This window comes from Gossypium arboreum, chromosome 13, assembly GCF_025698485.1.
Source record: "Gossypium arboreum isolate Shixiya-1 chromosome 13, ASM2569848v2, whole genome shotgun sequence".
Taxonomy (NCBI): domain Eukaryota; kingdom Viridiplantae; phylum Streptophyta; class Magnoliopsida; order Malvales; family Malvaceae; genus Gossypium; species Gossypium arboreum.
In genome coordinates this window covers 7428276-7446374 of record NC_069082.1, presented here as the reverse complement: position 1 = coordinate 7446374, position 18099 = coordinate 7428276, and the positions used below count along the sequence as shown (strand labels likewise).

The 18099-nt window shown below is 28.4% G+C and overlaps 3 protein-coding genes across 5 annotated transcripts; 1 reads left to right on the top strand and 2 right to left on the bottom strand.

The window, feature by feature from the left end:
* The first annotated feature begins 4269 nt into the window (after nt 1-4269).
* Nucleotides 4270-6173, top strand: LOC108485025 (methylthioribose kinase-like). Of its 3 annotated transcripts, XM_053024399.1 has the most exons (4): nt 4270-4636; nt 5318-5364; nt 5504-5677; nt 5777-6173. In XM_053024399.1, exons 3-4 carry the CDS (start codon nt 5526-5528, stop codon nt 5946-5948), a joined length of 324 nt encoding a protein of 107 aa, XP_052880359.1. In that variant the 5' UTR covers nt 4270-4636; nt 5318-5364; nt 5504-5525; the 3' UTR covers nt 5949-6173. The 3 variants fall into 3 exon arrangements, with proteins under 3 accessions (XP_052880359.1, XP_052880358.1, XP_052880356.1); XM_053024398.1 differs by having other exon boundaries at nt 5318-5677; XM_053024396.1 differs by lacking the exon at nt 5318-5364 and having other exon boundaries at nt 4271-4636.
* A 222-nt stretch (nt 6174-6395) lies between these two features.
* On the bottom strand, nt 6396-7232 carry LOC108484343 (uncharacterized). Its single transcript, XM_053024744.1, has one exon. The coding sequence runs from the start codon at nt 7077-7079 to the stop codon at nt 6441-6443; it is 639 nt and encodes a 212-aa protein (XP_052880704.1). The 5' UTR covers nt 7080-7232; the 3' UTR covers nt 6396-6440.
* A 3969-nt stretch (nt 7233-11201) lies between these two features.
* Nucleotides 11202-12096, bottom strand: LOC108485572 (uncharacterized). Its single transcript, XM_017789430.2, has one exon. It carries the CDS (start codon nt 12010-12012, stop codon nt 11305-11307), a length of 708 nt encoding a protein of 235 aa, XP_017644919.1. The 5' UTR covers nt 12013-12096; the 3' UTR covers nt 11202-11304.
* Nucleotides 12097-18099: the final 6003 nt, after the last annotated feature.

Genomic DNA, 18099 nt, shown 5'->3' with positions numbered 1-18099 from the left:
TTGAACTAAATTAATAATTTCATTCAATTTTGTAATTTAAATAATAAAATAATCTATTTCATGCTATTTGGTCATTTCTGACATGTTTACAAAATTGCTCATAAAGTTTTACTTTTATTCAATTTAGTCCTTGAGCCTAAAATATGCAAATCAGCCTTGCTAGATGAATATTCATACATATTTTTCCTCCTCCTCCTCTCCATTCCACATCCTTAATGTAGATAACACACTTGTAAGTAACATTATCCATAATTTTTATTATTTACTTTTATGAATATTCAAGCTGTCTATCTGCATCATAGTCACTAAATTATTTATATCTGGATCTATAGAACTCAAAATTAATATCCTATAATTTTCCCTGAATCTAGAATCATATATATTATTACCATAAAAAATTTAGAATTTTTGGTTTAGCCAATAAGTACAGTTTATTCTTTAAAGTTACCCCTGTTCTGCTGTCTAACAGTTCTGACCCCTCTTCACCAAAAATTAATTATCTCCTCATACAGGATTCAAATGATGTTCTTGTTTGTTTCTCTTAAAAATAGACTCATTCAGGATTTTAGAAATATAAATTTAAGCTCCTAATTATTTTTATTCAATTTTTTATGATTTTTTCAAAGTCAGAACAGGGGAACCCAAATTCATTCTGACCTTGTCTCACAAAATTCATTATATCTCAAAATTTAAAAATCCATTGCTTACACTATTTCTTCTATGAGAAACTATACTAAATAATATTTAATTCCATATTTTTTTCATCTTCTAATTCGATTTATACAATTTATGGTGATTTTTCAAAGTTAGTCTACTGCTGCTGTCCAAACTGTTTTTGTGCAAGCTATTAATTACCATGTTATAACACCCTTATTTTCTTTTTCTACATCATTTCTCATCACTTTCTCTTATTTTCTCTTCACTGACATATCAAAAACATAGGACCTTATGTAAGAAAACTCTACTATAACATTATTTCCATGCTTTGTCAATAATAACAAACTTAAAAACATATTGAAATCTTGATATACTTACCTTGTTCTATTGATACTAATCTTTAACTTGATTTTCTCTCTCCTCCAGTTTCTATTTCTTGAATCCAACTTGATATTCTAACTCTCCATGCTCTCCTTAACATTTTTGTCTCTTGGTAGCTATGGAAATTCATTTGATTTTTGGGTGAAAATGGTGAATTTTTGGTTAAAGGACCAAATTGTAAAGAAAGCAAAACTTTCTTTCTTCCTCTCTTTCTCTCACGTTAGTGCATGGGAAAATATGGATGAGAATTTCTCATCTTTCTTTCTTTATATACTAATAAAATAATAATAAAATATATTATTAAAGTATTAATAAAATAATATTTATCTAATTAAATAATTATAAAATATCAAAATATCTCTAGCATCATTATTACTTTCTAGATTTCTCTCTCTTCAAATTGACCATTTTTCCCTTCATTATCTTTTAAAATTCCATCCTTGAGTCATCATTTAATTTGGTAAAATTACAATTTAGTCCCTCATAGTTCTTCATCTATTCAATTTGGTCCTAATTCATCTATTTTCCTTAGTTTCTAGATCATTCCACTCTTAAATTATTTATACTATTGGTCCTTTAACTTTTTCATATTTACACTTTAACCCCTCAAATTATGAATATTTACTCTTGTGCAACAAAACTTTTCTCACTTTTACAATTTAGTCCTTTCTTGAATTGATATATCATAATATACTTCTCAATATTGACATAACTCAAAATTTTCCTTTTTGTCACTTTATTTCCTTATTTTACTATATCAAGGATAATATTTTACTGTAAAAATTTTCAGGGTATTACAGCTAGTGCAGAGGTACCAACTTAGGCAATGAAATAAAGTTTAGGTGCCAACTAGATCCCCAAAAAAGTTTAGGTATCAACTAGGTACTTTTTGACAAGATTAGGGGGCAAATAACACATTAGCCATTGGGTCAACTACAAATATAGTCACTCAATTATGCCTCTGGTGCTATTTTGGTAACAAAAATATTAATTTTTTCGATTTAGTCACTTAACTTTTCGAAATTAAATATTTTAGTTACTCTCTTGTTAGTTGTCATTAGATGGGTGATAGAAAGTTAACATAAGCCTTTTTTTTATTGGCCTAATAACTAATTTACCATTCCAATATTTACACATTCTATTAATTTGACTCTAAATCTAAAAATTCAACAAACTTAATCATCAATGTTTACAAAATTTATCATTTTAGTTTGAATTCTAAAATTCAATAAAACCAACCATTAACATTTATAAAATTTTTCGATTTAGTTATAATTCTAAAAAATTCAAGAAAAAGGAAATATATATATTTTAAAAATCATTCTTTAAATATTCCTTAATACCTCCAACTCGATGAACAAGGAGAGTATTTAACACTATTTATATTGTGCTCATTTTAACTAATGTCACATTTGTAAATAAGTAAAAAATCAAGTCGGCTTAAATCCAATTAAGTGTCATATTTTAGATTAATATCACATTAATTAATTAAATTTTTCTAAAAATAACAAATCTTAAACTATTACAAAACAATCATTTTGATTTTTTTCTTATTTTAAAAATAAACAGAGATTTAATCTTCGAGTAGAGAAAACAATATAATGAAAAACCTTGATTTTTTTCCACCTTGGTTTTTTCCTGACTTGAACATGTCATTACTAACTTCCAAACTTGAGGTAATCTGAGTACATTTGTTTAAACGAACAAAATCCCAAAAAATCTAATATAGGAATTGAAAATACAAGTTGAATTGAATAAAAGGAGATAACTTTGTCAATTCCATGTTTTATGGGGATGTCCAACTTCATCTCTATCTAATACCCATCATTCTATTTCGTGTTCTTTTCTTTCTGAACCATTTGAGATATATGCATATATATATATATATATATATATATATATTTGTATTTTATATTTTTGAATTATTTTTATAAATTTGTATCTATAAATGAAATTTCTTAATATTTTTCATTTCTTTTTGAAAATTTTAGAGTTGGAACTAAAGTGGCAAATTTTGTAAATATTTAAGGCTAAATTTGTTAAATTTTGTAGATTTGGTATCAAATTGATAGAATGTGTAAACATTGGATGACTAAATTTATTATTAGGTCAATACAAAAAAAGCTCATGCTAGTTTTCCATGACTCATCTAACCACAACTAATGGGAGTAGGGGCGAAGCTAGAAAATTTTTTTAGGGGCGGCGAAATTAAGTTGTAATTTTTATGATAGTAAAAATGCAATTTCACCATTTTAATAACCTATATCTTTATAATTTTTAAAGGATTAAATTAATTTTTTATTATTTTTAGGGGGCAAAGTATAATTTTACTTTTACTAAAAATTTAATTTACATAAATAAAAATTTTCTATTTTAGGGGCAGGGCCTCTGCCAACCCCTTAGCTACCCCTATTTTGGATTGTTAAGACTATTTATGAATTTTGAATATTTTTACAATTATTTATTATTAGTAAGGGTGAAATCAGAAATTTTTTTAGGAGGTGAAATTAAATTATAATTTTTATGATAGTAAAAATGCAATTCACTATTTTAATAGACTATATCTTTATAATTTTTAAAAGATTAAATCAAATTTTATATTTTTAGAGAGGACCACTTTTACTAATTTAAATTTTAAAAATTTTAAAGAGACCGTATGAAAATTTTTTCATTTTAAGGGTGGAGTCCCACCACCACCGAATAGAACTTATAAATACAGAGACAAAACTATAAAATTTTAAGAAAATTATAATAGGCAAAGGTAAAAATATTTTTTAAAAGAGTTAAAATTAAATTACTAATTTTTTGAGAAATTAAAATAAAATTTTCATTAATCAAGTGTAAAAGGAAAAAAATTAAATTAACTAACTAATTATTACAATGAGCTATAATAGTAAGCATCCCACTTAGCGGAGAGGAGAAGACCTTAACCTACTTTATTATTATTATTATTATTATCTTAAATACAATAAATCTAAAAGAAAATAGGAGAAATAATTATATAAAATAAATATATTATATATTTTAATAATTTAATCTCACATCAATATTTAATTTTTTTCAAATAAAAATATCGAAATTTCAAGATACATTAATCAATTAGAAAAGAGATACAAACATAGGTGAGGGATTATTTATACTAACCTTTAAAAACAAGCACATGATAAAATTCCAATTTTAGTATGATTCTTTAATTAATATAATTTAAAGAAGAGAACAAAAGTGATAATGAAAGACGACAGTGGAAGAATCAAAGGTGTGAAGCATGCATATGACTCGAAAACATGTCCAAGTTCATTCCCGACGGTAAAAACCAAGTACTACAAAAATGCCTTCATATATATCTTCACCAGTTTCCCCGATGCAAACCAAACAGTAAGCTAGTGTTTCATTTTCAGACCAAACAGTAAAGCCCCCAACCCCCCAAATCGGTCCCATTTCAACGGAATCAATCATTGAGTACATAGAAAAGACGCCGTCTTTGTCGTCGGAGATCGGCAACAGGCACGACGATGTGACGATAAAGGAAGCCGGAGATGGCAACCTTAATTTCGTCTACATCGTCGTTGCCACTTGTGCTTCTTTTATCATCCAACAGGTTTCACTCTTTTCTTTTTCTTCCATTTTTAATTTAAATAAATGAAAATTGTCACCACAGCGGATCAGTAAAGTACTCTCATTTCTTTGGGTTGCACTGCATTTGCACAATGATTGTAATATAAATTAGATTATGGTGAGAAAAGTAATAGTATTTTAGGGGTCGACGTATTATAAATTTAAAAAAAAATAAATTCTATGCACTTACATATGAACGATGTATTGGAGAATCTTTGTCAATGATAATAGGAGGAGAATATTTTGAAGCAGTAACATCAAAAGAACATGGTGGGTTATGCCATGAATATGTTCCTCAACTTGATCACTTGGACCGTACCATTGGAATGCAATGTTCAGAGCCTCCCCATATAATCCTGAGAAAAGGGTTGATTACTGCAATTGAATATCGATTTTTAGCTGAGCATATGTTCGAATACATGGTCGACTCTCTTTTCTACGGGTCTCTTCTTTATAGGCCAACCACTGAGCAAAAATGTGCAGGTAACTTATTCATATTCCTTGAGCTGCACTTCCAGATCAAACTCACGCCACAACACATAAATAAGTGCATTCTGCAGAATGAATACTTGGAAAAAAGATGCATGATTTTCAGCTATGTCAGTTTAGCTCTATTATTGATGATGGGTTTGGAGATATAATACTAATGCATGATTTTTTGCAGTGGCTGAATGTTGTGGGAATGTGGAACTCTGTAGGCTCAGTGAGCAAGTTGTTTTCTCTGATCCATATCTTTACTTACACAGAGCTAGACATAAGAATTTACCTTGCATATAGCTTTGTTTACAGGCTGCAAAACATGATTTATAGACACTATATAGGCATGGCTGAATTTCATATTGCAATGCAGATATACAAAGAGTGGAGATTGAATGGAGCAAACATGGGATCTTTTCCACCAAAAACTCAACAAGGATGAGTCAGGGAAGGCTTATCTTCCAGCAATATATCACCTTATCCAAGAGGAATATATGAAGGAATTGTTCCATGACACACTTGGTTTTGGTGTTGCTAAGATGATAAGGTGAGAGATAACAGAAGGGTTTCCACCACTTCATCCCCATGTGAAAAAGTAAATGAAATTCAATACCAGCTTGGATAATTTTGTGTTTAAAATTTGTAGGAGAATTGGTGGTGTTGATCATGTTGAGGACTTTGAATCAATCAGAGAAGGTAGCATAAGAGCAGATAGTGAGGCAAAGGCACTTGAATTAGCCAACTCTCTTCTCAAGGAGAAGCAACAATTCTTGGCCATTGGTGAAGTTATATCACCCATCATGCAAGTCCAATCATGATGGAAATCACCTGAAAATTGATATCGGTTCCCTCAGTAAAAATCTTCAAATACATTTGTAGATATATATATACACAGTGAGTGAGTAATGTGTGTATATATATATATACCTCAAAACTGATATTGGTTCCCTCAAAAAAACTTCAAATATGTATGTATAATCGTTGAGCTACTGTATTGTCTGCATTTAGCAATCCTTTGTGCTAAATAAATGGAAGGTTTTCCATGATTGCTTTGAGCCTTTGAGAAAATACTAAATAAAATGAAAATGGTGCTAAAAACCCAATGGAATGTTTTTGAGAAGTACAAATACAACTTTTTCATTATATTTTACAATTTAAACAATGGTTTAGGCCAATGCTAATTATGGCAAGTAGCTAATTCTTTATTAACCTTAGAGTCAGATTATATTTAGGACAATTTATAAGAAGGTGATGTAATAAATGAAGTCATTTAATTGCCATACTTGGCCTTATAATCACTCCACAGTTGGTCAACAGTTTTTTCCCAACAGTTCAACAAAATACCCAGCATTATGCCCGCTTTTCATCTTCTTATTAAGCTCTGCAACGAACCCATTTCTCAGACCATCATAATACTCCAGAAACCTAGCTGTGACATCGGACCTTTGGTCCCATCTATCACCCTGCCCCGGCTGCACCCAATGGCTCGGAATATAATTAGCCTTTAGCCTCACGAAATCTGCTATCTCTTCGTTCAACCAGACAGAGGTTTGCCCGTTCCCATCCCACTGACAAATATGCGTCATTTTACGATAAAGCACACCATTGAATTCCCTTCTCAGGTCGCCTTTGTATGTTCCCAGGTAATTGGCGTTAACGTAAATTTGGTTGTCGTTAGCAAGGCTACCCTGTCGCCGTTTTCGATGAACAGTGTTACTTTCAGGACCTTTTTTTCTGTCGGATGGGTTGTTTTGTTGGAAGACGTTCCAGATGAAGTTTGAGGCGTCAGCCATAGTTTGTAGGCTGTTTTGGGCGCCGATTTCTTTTTTGAAACGAACGCCGCCGTCGCTGTTGCTGGTGTTGCCGTTGACGGCATAGTCGACAGCACCGGTGCCTTGCATGGCTGCAAGAAATAATAGCAGGCAGGAGAAAAACAAAGCGTCAGCCATGGTTGTTTTGCTAACTTATAAAAGGAATTTCTTTCGGCCAGAAATGTAAATGAATCGAGAAAGACGGTGAGATAATGAAATGAGAGCAGTTATTCTTATTGATTGAGCAAATTTTTTTTAGTGTATTGAATGAAAATTTGTGTTACTTTGTTTTGTCTTAATATTTTAGGAGAAAACCTTAGAGAAGAGGTTTTTTAGAGTTTAAGTGCAAAAGTCAGCAATCTAATCTGAGGAGTATCAGAGGATGTAAATTGAGTATTAGAGGTTATGTAAGGAGAATGAACTGCCTAAAAATATCGAGTTTTCATTGCTTTCTTATTTTGTTGGTCATCAGTGCCTGAATTAGTTAGCACTGCTCTCAAGCACGGCTTCTGGCACTGCTCAAGTTTGCTTGCAAATTTTGATTTAGTTCTTTTAATTGGTATTAAAGTCTAGCACTCAACACATCTAGTAGATTTCTTGATGTTGATATTTGCTTGCAATGGAAAGTTCATCAGTGTCTCGTCCTCTTATGCTCGATAGTGCAAACTATGCCTACTGGAAGGCAAGAATGATGAGTTTCATGAAGTTATTTGATGAAAGGACTTGGAGATTTTACTAAATGAGAGCGTCTATTCACTGAAATTGATGGAATCAAGACACATAAGTTATAATTGACTTGGACCACGGAAGAGGAAAAGTTTATCAATGCTAACTCAAAATCTCTCTATGCAATTCTCTGTGGAGTAGATGTTCAAGAATTCAAGCGAATCTCTAAATGCTTTGTTGCCAAAGAAGTCTGGGATATTCTTGAAACAGCTCATGAAGGTATTAATACTGTGAAACAATCAAAGTTATATATGCTTACAACAAAGTTTGAAACTCTGAGGATGAAAGAGAATGAGACAATTGGTGAGTTTTAAGCCCGAATTTATGATTTATCTAACCACGTTTTCACCTTTGGAGATAATACTCAAATTCAAAACTAGTAAAAAAGGTTCTTCGATCCTTGCCTAAAAGATTCAGTATAAAAGTAACAGCCTTCGAGGAAACCAAAAACATTGATGCTATGCATATTATTGAGTTGATTAGGTCTTTAGAAACCTTTGAGATCAATTTGGATGAAGCTAAAAGGAACAAGATTAAAGGAGAAAGTAGCTTAGCATTACAAGTTACTGAAGCAGTTATCATATCACTATTACAGAAGAGCTAAAGGAATAGGTAGTTCTTTTGACTCAGAACTTCAACAAGGCATTTAAGAAGCATTCTAAAAGATGCCAGAAGTTTGAAACCTTCAAGGATGCTCAAAAAGAGAAGGCCAAAAAAGTTATCACTCAGGAAGTAGTAGTCAAAGGATAGGAAGAAAGGGATTCAATGTCACAAATGTCATGGTTTCAGGCATATTCAGGCAGAGTGTGCAAACACTTAAAAAAAGAGAAGTCTTTGTGTGTCACATGGAGTGCTGAGGATTCCACCAGCAGCTTCGGTTCTAATGCAGAACAGTTGAGTAATTATATAGCATTTACTTTTAGGGTAGGCATTGCTGTTGCAACTGAGAGTGATACTGATGAAGCTTCTAAAGCTAAGTCAAATGTTGAGTTTTTTAAGACCTAAAAGACAATACTTGACAAGTGGGAAATGGTGTGTAATGTTAACTTCAGACTAATCATTTACAACAACCAGTTAAAAGAAGAAAAACCGAAGTTGATCAAACAAGTGGAAGCAAAAGAGTCTGAACTTGCTATCAAAATAGCAAATCTAAAGAATGCTCAGAAAGAGCTTGAGTCAATAAAACAGAAGCTCGAGAAACTCAATGAAATTATGACTGCAGGAAGACAAAAGTCCTGATAAAGAAGGTTTAGGTTATGCTGAGGAAAAAGGTAAAGCCATTGCTGAAGGACCTATAGTCTCTGTTAAAGCTGCTAATGTTAATCATGGTGAAAGCTTAAGAAGCCTACTGTTAAAAAGGTATACTCCAAACATAAGATCATTTGTCATTTTTGTGGTGCATCAGGTCACATCAAGGCAATCTGTTTTTTGATGCTTTACGATATGAGACGGAAACAGGTAGTGCTAGCTCCAATGCCCATTGGTCCCAACACTGTTCAAAGGAAGAAGCAAAATCTTGTCTAGAGAAAGAAGGATCAGAAATGTTTGCTTGTTGCTCATCAATCTTTGAAGACCAGTATAGACCATGTATGGTATCTTGACAGTGGATGTTATCGCCACAGGACTGTTAATGCTACTTTTCTTTCTGACTTTGATGATAACCATGGTGGTCATGTAACGTTTACTGATGGAAAGAAGGGTAAAATTCTTAGCAAAGGAAGTCTTAATGTTCCCGATTTACCTGAATTGAAAAATATTTTTCTTCTTCGTGGATTAAAAACAAATTTGATTAACATTAAAATTATACTTTAATCCTTAAAATTTTAAATAGCGGTCTCGACAGTTATTTCATGGTTTAATATATGAACATTTTAATATAAAGTCTTATAAAAAAAATATTAATAATGCATAAATGAAAGTTGTATAATTTAAATAAAATAAAATAAATTTTATTTTCAAATTATTGTTTTAATATATGATTTTATATTTGAATTTGAGAATGTTATTTTTCTTTTAATTTTTATTAGATTTAATTAGTTCATGTTATTAATTTTAAGTATGACCTATCATATAACAATTAAAAATAAGTTTTGATAAAGATAATAACCAATTATAAAATAAAACTTATAAAATTTAAGGTGGAATGATAAATGTCTGAGTTTTTTTTCATATATAAATAAAATTTTCTCTTTCATTTAATTTAGTCCAAAAATCTTCTTCTTCTTCTTCTTCTTCTTTTTCACACTGCACTTTACTACTGCTATTTAACTCATTTCTTCATCTTTGAAAATTTGCACTTTAGATCTTCGTACTTTTCATTTTTCAGTTTAGTCCTAAAAGTGGCTTCAATCATAATAGTACATTTCCTAAGTCATCCTCGTGCCCAAAAATCACCATTAACTCCAATTTCCTCAATTTGATCAAATTGCATTATAGTCTTTTAAAATTTCCAAATTTACAATTTGATCCCTTTATGTTGAAATCTCTTGATCATAATCATTCTCTCAAAATTTCCTTTCTACAAGTCAAAAAAATTCTTTAAGTTTTCATTTATTAAACTTTGCTTTTTGAATTTCCTCAAAATTCCACTATCCAGTCTCAGAAATGTATCATTTATTGTAGCAAAAATTTGAGGTGTTACAACTTAAATATATAAGTATTAGATTAGATATTTATATCTTACTCTATAATAAAATTAGGGATAATGTAACTTTTGACCCCTAAACTTTTTTTTATCCACTTTGACCCTTGAACTTGAAAATCGTTATTCATTTAAGCTCATTTGTAATGACTATGAAAAAAGGAGATAATGTAACTTTTGGCCCCTGAACTTGGCAAGTAGGTCCACATTGGCCCTTGAACTTGATAACTAGGTTTACTACTATACTTTTTTTTTGTTCACTTTGGGACTTAAACTTGACAACTAGGTCCATTTTGATCTCTGAACTTGAAGAATCTAAAAGTTTGATAATGTGGCACTTTGAGTTAAAAAAAAAATAAGATGATGATGTGGTACAATCTCAGAGTGCCATATTCAATGTTTTAATAACCGAACCGATAGTTGAACAGGTTAAACCACTAGTTCGACTGGTTTGACTGTTGGACCAACAATAATTAAATAATTAAAAATTCATAAAAATCTAAAAAAAATAGGTTTTACTTGGATTTTTAGATTTTTTATGATTTTTAATAATTAAAAAAAAGTAAAATTTTAGATTTTTCAAGTTTAGGGATTAAAAAAGACATACTTGTTAACTTTAAGTGCCAAAGTGAATAAAAAAAAGTACAGGCACCAAAGTGAACCTATAGTTGTCAAGTTTAGGGGCCAATGTGAACTTACTTGCCAAGTTCATGGGCCAAAGGTTACATTATCCCCTTTTTTTCACAGTCATTAACAGAATGGGCTTAAATGAATAACAATTTTGACATTCAGGGGTCAAAGTGGAAAAAAGAAAGATCTGGGACCAAACGTTACATTATCCCAAAAATTAATAACCTTACAATTTCCTTTTAGAATTAGTGACGAGAAACCTCTTTTGCCACTGCAACATTTAATTATTCATTAACCTTAGATTCAGATTATATTTAGGACAATTTCTAAGAAGGCGATATATAATACAATAGTAAATTAAGAGATTTAATTGCCATACTTGGCCTTATAATCACTCCACAGTTGATCAACAGTTTTTCCCAGCAGTTCAACAAAAAACCCAGCATTATACCCACTTCTCATCTTCTTATTAAGCTCCGCAACGAACCCGTTCCTCAGACCATCACAATACTCCAAAAATCTAGCCGTAACATCGTATCCTTGGTCCCATCTATCTCCCTGCCCCGGCTTCACCCAATGGCTCGGTATATAATTAGCCTTCAGCCTCACGAAATCAGCTATCCCTTCAATCAACCCCCCAGGGGTCTGACCGTTCCCGTTCCATTGCCAAATATGCGTCATTTCATGGTAAAGCACCCCGTTGAATTCCTTCCTCAGGTCGCCTGTGTAGTTTCCTAGGTAATTGGCGTTAACATGGATTTCGTTGTTGATGGAAAAGGCTACGCCGTCGCCGTTTTCGATGAACAGTGTTACTTTCGGGACGTTTTTCCTGTCGGATGGGTTGGTTTGTTGGAAGATGTCCCAGATGAAGTCTGTGGCGGATGACATGGTTTGGAGGCTGCTTTGGGCTCCGATTTCGGTTCGGAAACGAACGCCGCCGCCACTGTTGCCGGTGTTGTCGTTGATGGCATAGTCGACTGCATGGACGCCTTGCATGGCAGCAAGAAATAATAGCAGGCAGGTGAAAAGCAAGGTGTCGGCCATGATTGTTTCACTAACTCTTAAAAAAACCATGTTTCCTTTTTAGCTTTCAGGGGGTTTTTTTCCTTTTTGCCAGAGATGCATTGTTGCCTATGGTTTATATAAGGACTTGGCCGGCAGCCTACGTTAAAATTTTCATTAAAATTTATTTATATTTACTCTTTCCAAAATTTGAACTTTGACTAAACTAAACTTTATTTAAGTCAAACAATTATTGAGGCAATCATTTCTAATCTTTTATAAATTCTAATTATATCTGTTTTTTATATAATATTTAAAATTAATTATAAATAGAATGATAATCGAATACGTATTCTCTTATATGAGTAATAATATTCAGATCAATCGAATTAAAATTCAACTGATAGTAAGGATTTATTTCTAAAAGACTTTAATTTTAGCATATTTATATAGAACCCACTTAAATAATAGAACAATAATATTAAAGAGTAAAGGAAAGAAGTAGATTATGAGCTGCTTCCATAGCTGAAGAACAGAAATCTAGAATTTTGGTAAATGTTTGGTTTAGAAGAAGATGAATCAATTTAATGCAGAACAAGGGGGATGGTGGAGAAATTTGCTCCAAAAAACTAGACTTGGTCAAATTTGAATAAATAAATGCAGCCATGGATTTTCATCATTGTTTGTTGACTTTGACTTTGACTTTGATTGGTATTAAAACAAAACTTTACATAAAGACATGTTCCTGAGTTTAAATTTCATAAATAATTTTTATTACTTTATTATATATAAAATAAAAATTGTTTAAAATGTTAATAAAATGTTATAAAGACAAATACATTGATGTAAAAAATATGTTATAAAATGTTGAAGTACCCTGTTTAAATATGTAAAGTAAAAATTAAATGAATTTAAATTTATTACATAAAATATTTATTTTAAATATTTATAAATAATTATCGATTGTGTCTTATCCCAATTGATATGAGTAATGTTGCCAATTCGGGAGGACGTGAGGTTAAGTGCGTTAAAGTGCATTATCATTCTATTTATGAATTAGAGAATATTACGAGTAGTTCAAGGTATTGTATCAAAAGAATGAGATACTATCAAAATCTATAATGAGATTGTTCAAAAAATATTTATAAAAATTAATATAAGTTATTTGTAAAATCTAATTTGATTATAAAAATTATTTTAATATTAAAATTACATATAAGCATAATTCTTATAAATTAATAAAATTCATAATTGATAGAATAATTAACTCAAATAAAAAGAATTAATATATCACTCTTTCTTCATGCCATCATTATTATCATTATTATTATTATTATTATTATTATTATTATTATTATTATTATCCTAATGAGATTATTAAGCACTATATTAAATTTGTATCCAATTAAACTTTTGTCATTAACTAAAATAATCAATTAAGTCCCTCCGTAAATGGTTTTAGTCATTTACCACGTTGATCGTTAAAATATATTGACAAATCAATCGATGGTGACACGTGACAACTTTTTATTTAATCTAATATTTTCCCATAAAAATAATTAAAAATTATAAATATCAAAAATATCAAAACAATAAAAATAATTAAATATAAAAAATATGAATATTGATTTAAAGTTATAAATATTATAAAATAAAATTCTAATAAAAATATAAAATTAATAAAATATATTTAAAATTTTATAAAAAATATTAAAATCCTATAAAATCATAAAAAGTATTAAATATAAAAATTATAAAAAAAATCATAAAACTTGAAATGGACCAAATTAGTCTGTTGGACCAATTAGACCAAAATCGACAAGTGTGTCGATCTGAAGAAAGTCATTAGACCGGTTTACTTGGGAACCAAATGGTTGAACTAATTCTTTTTTATTTTATTTTTAATTTAATTGAACTAGATGAGTCACCCAAACTGTCAAATTGGTGGCCTGATCAGTTTGACCACAAATCTAGTTTTGAAAACCTTGGTTAGAATATTTCATTAGGACATATGCTAATAGTTAGATATTGAAATTTTAGTTTGATAAAAAAAATTAAAAATAAAAAATCTATTCAACCGCCCGATTCCCATATCAACAGGTCTAATGGCTTTCCTCGGACTAATATCTTTGTTGATTTCAGGCTAGAGGTTAGCATGGGCAGAGCCAGGTCCGACTAAAAATTCAGACCCTTTTCCTAGGGCCGGGCCTAGCCCGAAAAATAGGCCTAAAATTTTGCCCAAGCCCGAGCTAGATAAAAATGTTAAAACACAGGCACGGCCACTGTCCGATATTAATTTTATATTATTTTATATAATTTTAAAATATATATAATATATCAAAAATACTAAAACATCAAAATAAATATTTCCCAACAAATTGAAAATAAATTTTAACAAATATGTATACTTAAATAACACTAAGATAGATGCAACTTAACAAACAAATGTCTCTAAAATAGTAACAAAATTAACAATAAAATAAGTTTTATACAATATCCAAACAATAACAACAAAATAGTAGCAACATAATAGTAAAATGGTAGCAAAATAGGTAGAAAATAACAAGAAAATAATATTTTAAAAAAGTCAAATTTTTTGTCCTTTAGTGAATTCGAGCCGAGCTAGGCCCGGGCCAAAAATGCCTTACTTGAGGTCTGGCCCATTTTAAAAATGGGCCTTATATTTTTGTCCAAACCCATTTTTCGGGCCTATATTTTTGTCCAAACCCTCTCACATTTCGAGTAGGCTCAACCCATGCTCACCTCTATTTCAGGCTAACAAATCAGTTCAAGTTTTTATGTTTTTTTTTTATAATTTTTATAAGTTATATCAATTTAAATATATTTTTATTTTTAAGACTTCTAATACATTTTTAAGTTTTACTAATTTTATTTTTATAATTTATTATATTTTTATAATATTACAAGTTTTTTATAATTTTAAAAATTTATATTCATTTTAATTTTTAATATATTTTTTATAATTTTAATGAATTTTAATCATTTTAGGATAAAATATTAAATTAAAATAAAAGTGCTACATGTCACCATTTGATTAGTTCATCAATTTATTTTAACGGTCAATATGGTCCATAACAAAATTATTAACAAAAGACTTAATTAATTATTTTAATTAACGACATAAGCTTAATTGAGTGCTAATTTAATACAATAGCTTAATTATTATTTTTTATATTTTCTTAAACACTTTCTTAACACATAAGGCAAAATATAAATAATAATTTATAATAACCAATGTTAACATTATAGCATATGAAATATTGTAAACTTTAAATACTTGTAAATAATTAATATAAATTAATTGTAAAATTCGATAATTTATAATTTATATAAATGGTAGATAAATTTATAATTTAGGTAATTTTAAAAATTAAAATTTGGAGAAAAAATTAAAATTTCTAACTTTTTAATTTAGCTTAAAATTAGTTCAAACTCAAAAACTAGTTGTTTAACATTATTTATGAGTCAATAAATTGATTTACCTAAAAATCAATGATAGATAAGGCTTTCATAGTAGTTGAAAAACAAGAAGAAAACAACAAAAAACAAACAAACAACAATTAGATAACATGATAGAGACGGTGGACCAAAATTAATATATTCAAATCAATTGAATCTTAATTTGGTTGATATTATGTAGAAAAACGTAAGTTTGAGTCTGTTAAAATGTATTTATTTCACTATTTAAAGTCTGAAGAGAAATTATAAATAATTGTAGACATTTATATTTAAAAAAAATAAGATATTCATATTTTCGATCACTTTTTTTTTTGATAGTAATGTATAAAATATATTGTTTGAGCAAGAAAACAGATGGCATATACTGCCAAATAAATGTACACAAGACAAAAACCAACTACACACGCTACCATATTGGAGGGCGGCCTAATGAGACTGCTTCTAAGCTCAGCCGGCCAAATTTAATAAACTCTTCTACTTTTCTTTTTGTTCATTTATTAACTATTTAATTATTTTAAAAATACATATTAAAATTTATAAGCACTGAACTTATATTATAAAATCGTTTCATATATTAGTAAAAATTAAACATTTAGTAAAATTATTTTACTTAATAATGGTAAATTTTAATTTTAAAATTTTATTATTTAATATTTGAATATTATTAATATGATATTATTTATTTTATTTTGAATAGTTTTGGATAAAAGTTAAAGATAATAATTTAAATAATTAATTTTATAATATATTTCAAAAATAAAATTTAAAAATGAAATCAATTTAATATCTTCGACATTAAGCAGTGAGTAGTTATCTACTTATCATATTCAATACTTATTAGTTAAAAATTTTATATTGAATAAAAAGTTAATATGATTACCAAACACAATTAAAACAATTAAACCTACATTTGGTTTCAGGGAACAGTGGTTGTTTTCATTTTCATTTCAATTTTTGGAAAATGAAAAATATTGAAAAAAACATTTTAATTGAAATTTTTGAAAAATAAAACAAAAATATGTAAAAATTTAAAATAAAAATTAGTTTTATGTTTAATTTAAGTTTTAAAATTAATTTAACGAAAGTTTATAATTAATCAGTAATATTATTAGCAATTAACTGTCATTAATTAAAATTCAAAAATTCACCAACATCATCCTATATTAAATTAGTTAAATACAAAATTAAATAAATTTACAATTAACACTGCATTTATTTTATTAAAAAATCATGAAAATTCAAGTCCAATAATATTAGCTATAGCATATCAACCTTAAAATTCAAATTAAATATTAAAAATTAATATTATTACTTTCGAATACAAAATGTATAAATTTTATCAAATATAAATACCGTAATACATCTAATATAACAAACACAATCATAATAAAAATGTTAAAGTCAAATACACAAAACTTTTCATTTTCTATTATATCTAAACTTTTATATTTCAATTTAAATGTATTGTTAAATGCTCTCAACTTATTGTAATTCTTTAACTTCAAGATAGTTAATAAATTAGAAATTATCCAATAGAGCATATTTTAGAATGATAGATATTATAAATTTAGACCCTTACCCTTGTTCAAAGGAAAGTTGCTCGAATCCTGGAAATTTTTCAAAAGATAAAAATATTAAGCTTGAAAGATAAATTAAAACAAAAGATATACATTTAAGTCTTGAGTTAACTTTAATCTTCAACATTTAAAACTTAAATTTAACACAGTCTATTTTAAATTTAATAATATATTGTTTAATTTTAGATATGTTATCATTTATATAAAACGAAATTTAAATATACAAAAATATAGTACAAATGTTAAAAATGTATTTATTTATTTAACGTTCAAGTGTCTTTTGCTTGTTTCTATTCTTTCTCTAGAAATTGCTTTTACCGCATTCAAAACAAAATATGTATATTGTGAAGAAGACTATGTCTTTACCTCTTTTTTTTTACTTTTTTCAATCTAAATTAGACTAAATTAGGGGGGGTGTAATTATATTCCTATTTTCAGTGTCAGATTTAAATGTTACAGAATAGGTTTTGTTTTCTAAATTCAATTTGAGTAAATACTAAACATAAGATAAGTAAGTGGAGAATAGAAAGGAAGGATAAATTAAATGAGGGGAACAAATTACAGGAGTATTCTTCATCTTTCTAACCTTCGACACAAGAAAAGAAATTTTACACATCCTTTTCTTGTTTCAGATTTTAAGATTAATTTAAGAGAAAATTATAATTAACCAATTATATTATTAGCATTTAACTGTCATTAGTTAAAACTCAAAAATTCACCAACATCATCCTATATTTAATTAGTTAAATACAAAATTAAATAAATTTACAATGAACACTACATTTATTCAATTAAAAATCATAAAAATTCAAGTCCAATAATATTAGCTATATCATATCAACCTTAGAATTCAAATTAAATATTAAAAATTAATATAATTGCTTTCAAATACAAAATGTTAAATCTAATATAATAAACACAATCATAACAAAATGTCAAACTCAAATACACAAAAACCTTTCATTTTCTATTATATCTAAAACAATTTTGTCTTTCAATTTAAATGTATTGCTAAATGCTCAAAACTTATTGTAATTCTTTAATTTCAAGATAGTTAATAAATTAGAAATTATCAATTAGAGCATATTTCAGAATGATAGAT

Excerpts from the sequence above, each read along its gene's own strand:
- LOC108485025 (XM_053024399.1), top strand. The coding sequence starts at position 5,526 with ATGGAGCAAACATGGGATCTTTTCCACCAAAAACTCAACAAGGATGAG. Across the intron at positions 5,678-5,776 it reads GGTGTTGCTAAGATGATAAG|GAGAATTGGTGGTGTTGATC; the intron begins GTGAGAGATAAC and ends TAAAATTTGTAG.
- LOC108484343 (XM_053024744.1), bottom strand. The coding sequence starts at position 7,079 with ATGGCTGACGCTTTGTTTTTCTCCTGCCTGCTATTATTTCTTGCAGCC.
- LOC108485572 (XM_017789430.2), bottom strand. The coding sequence starts at position 12,012 with ATGGTTTTTTTAAGAGTTAGTGAAACAATCATGGCCGACACCTTGCTT.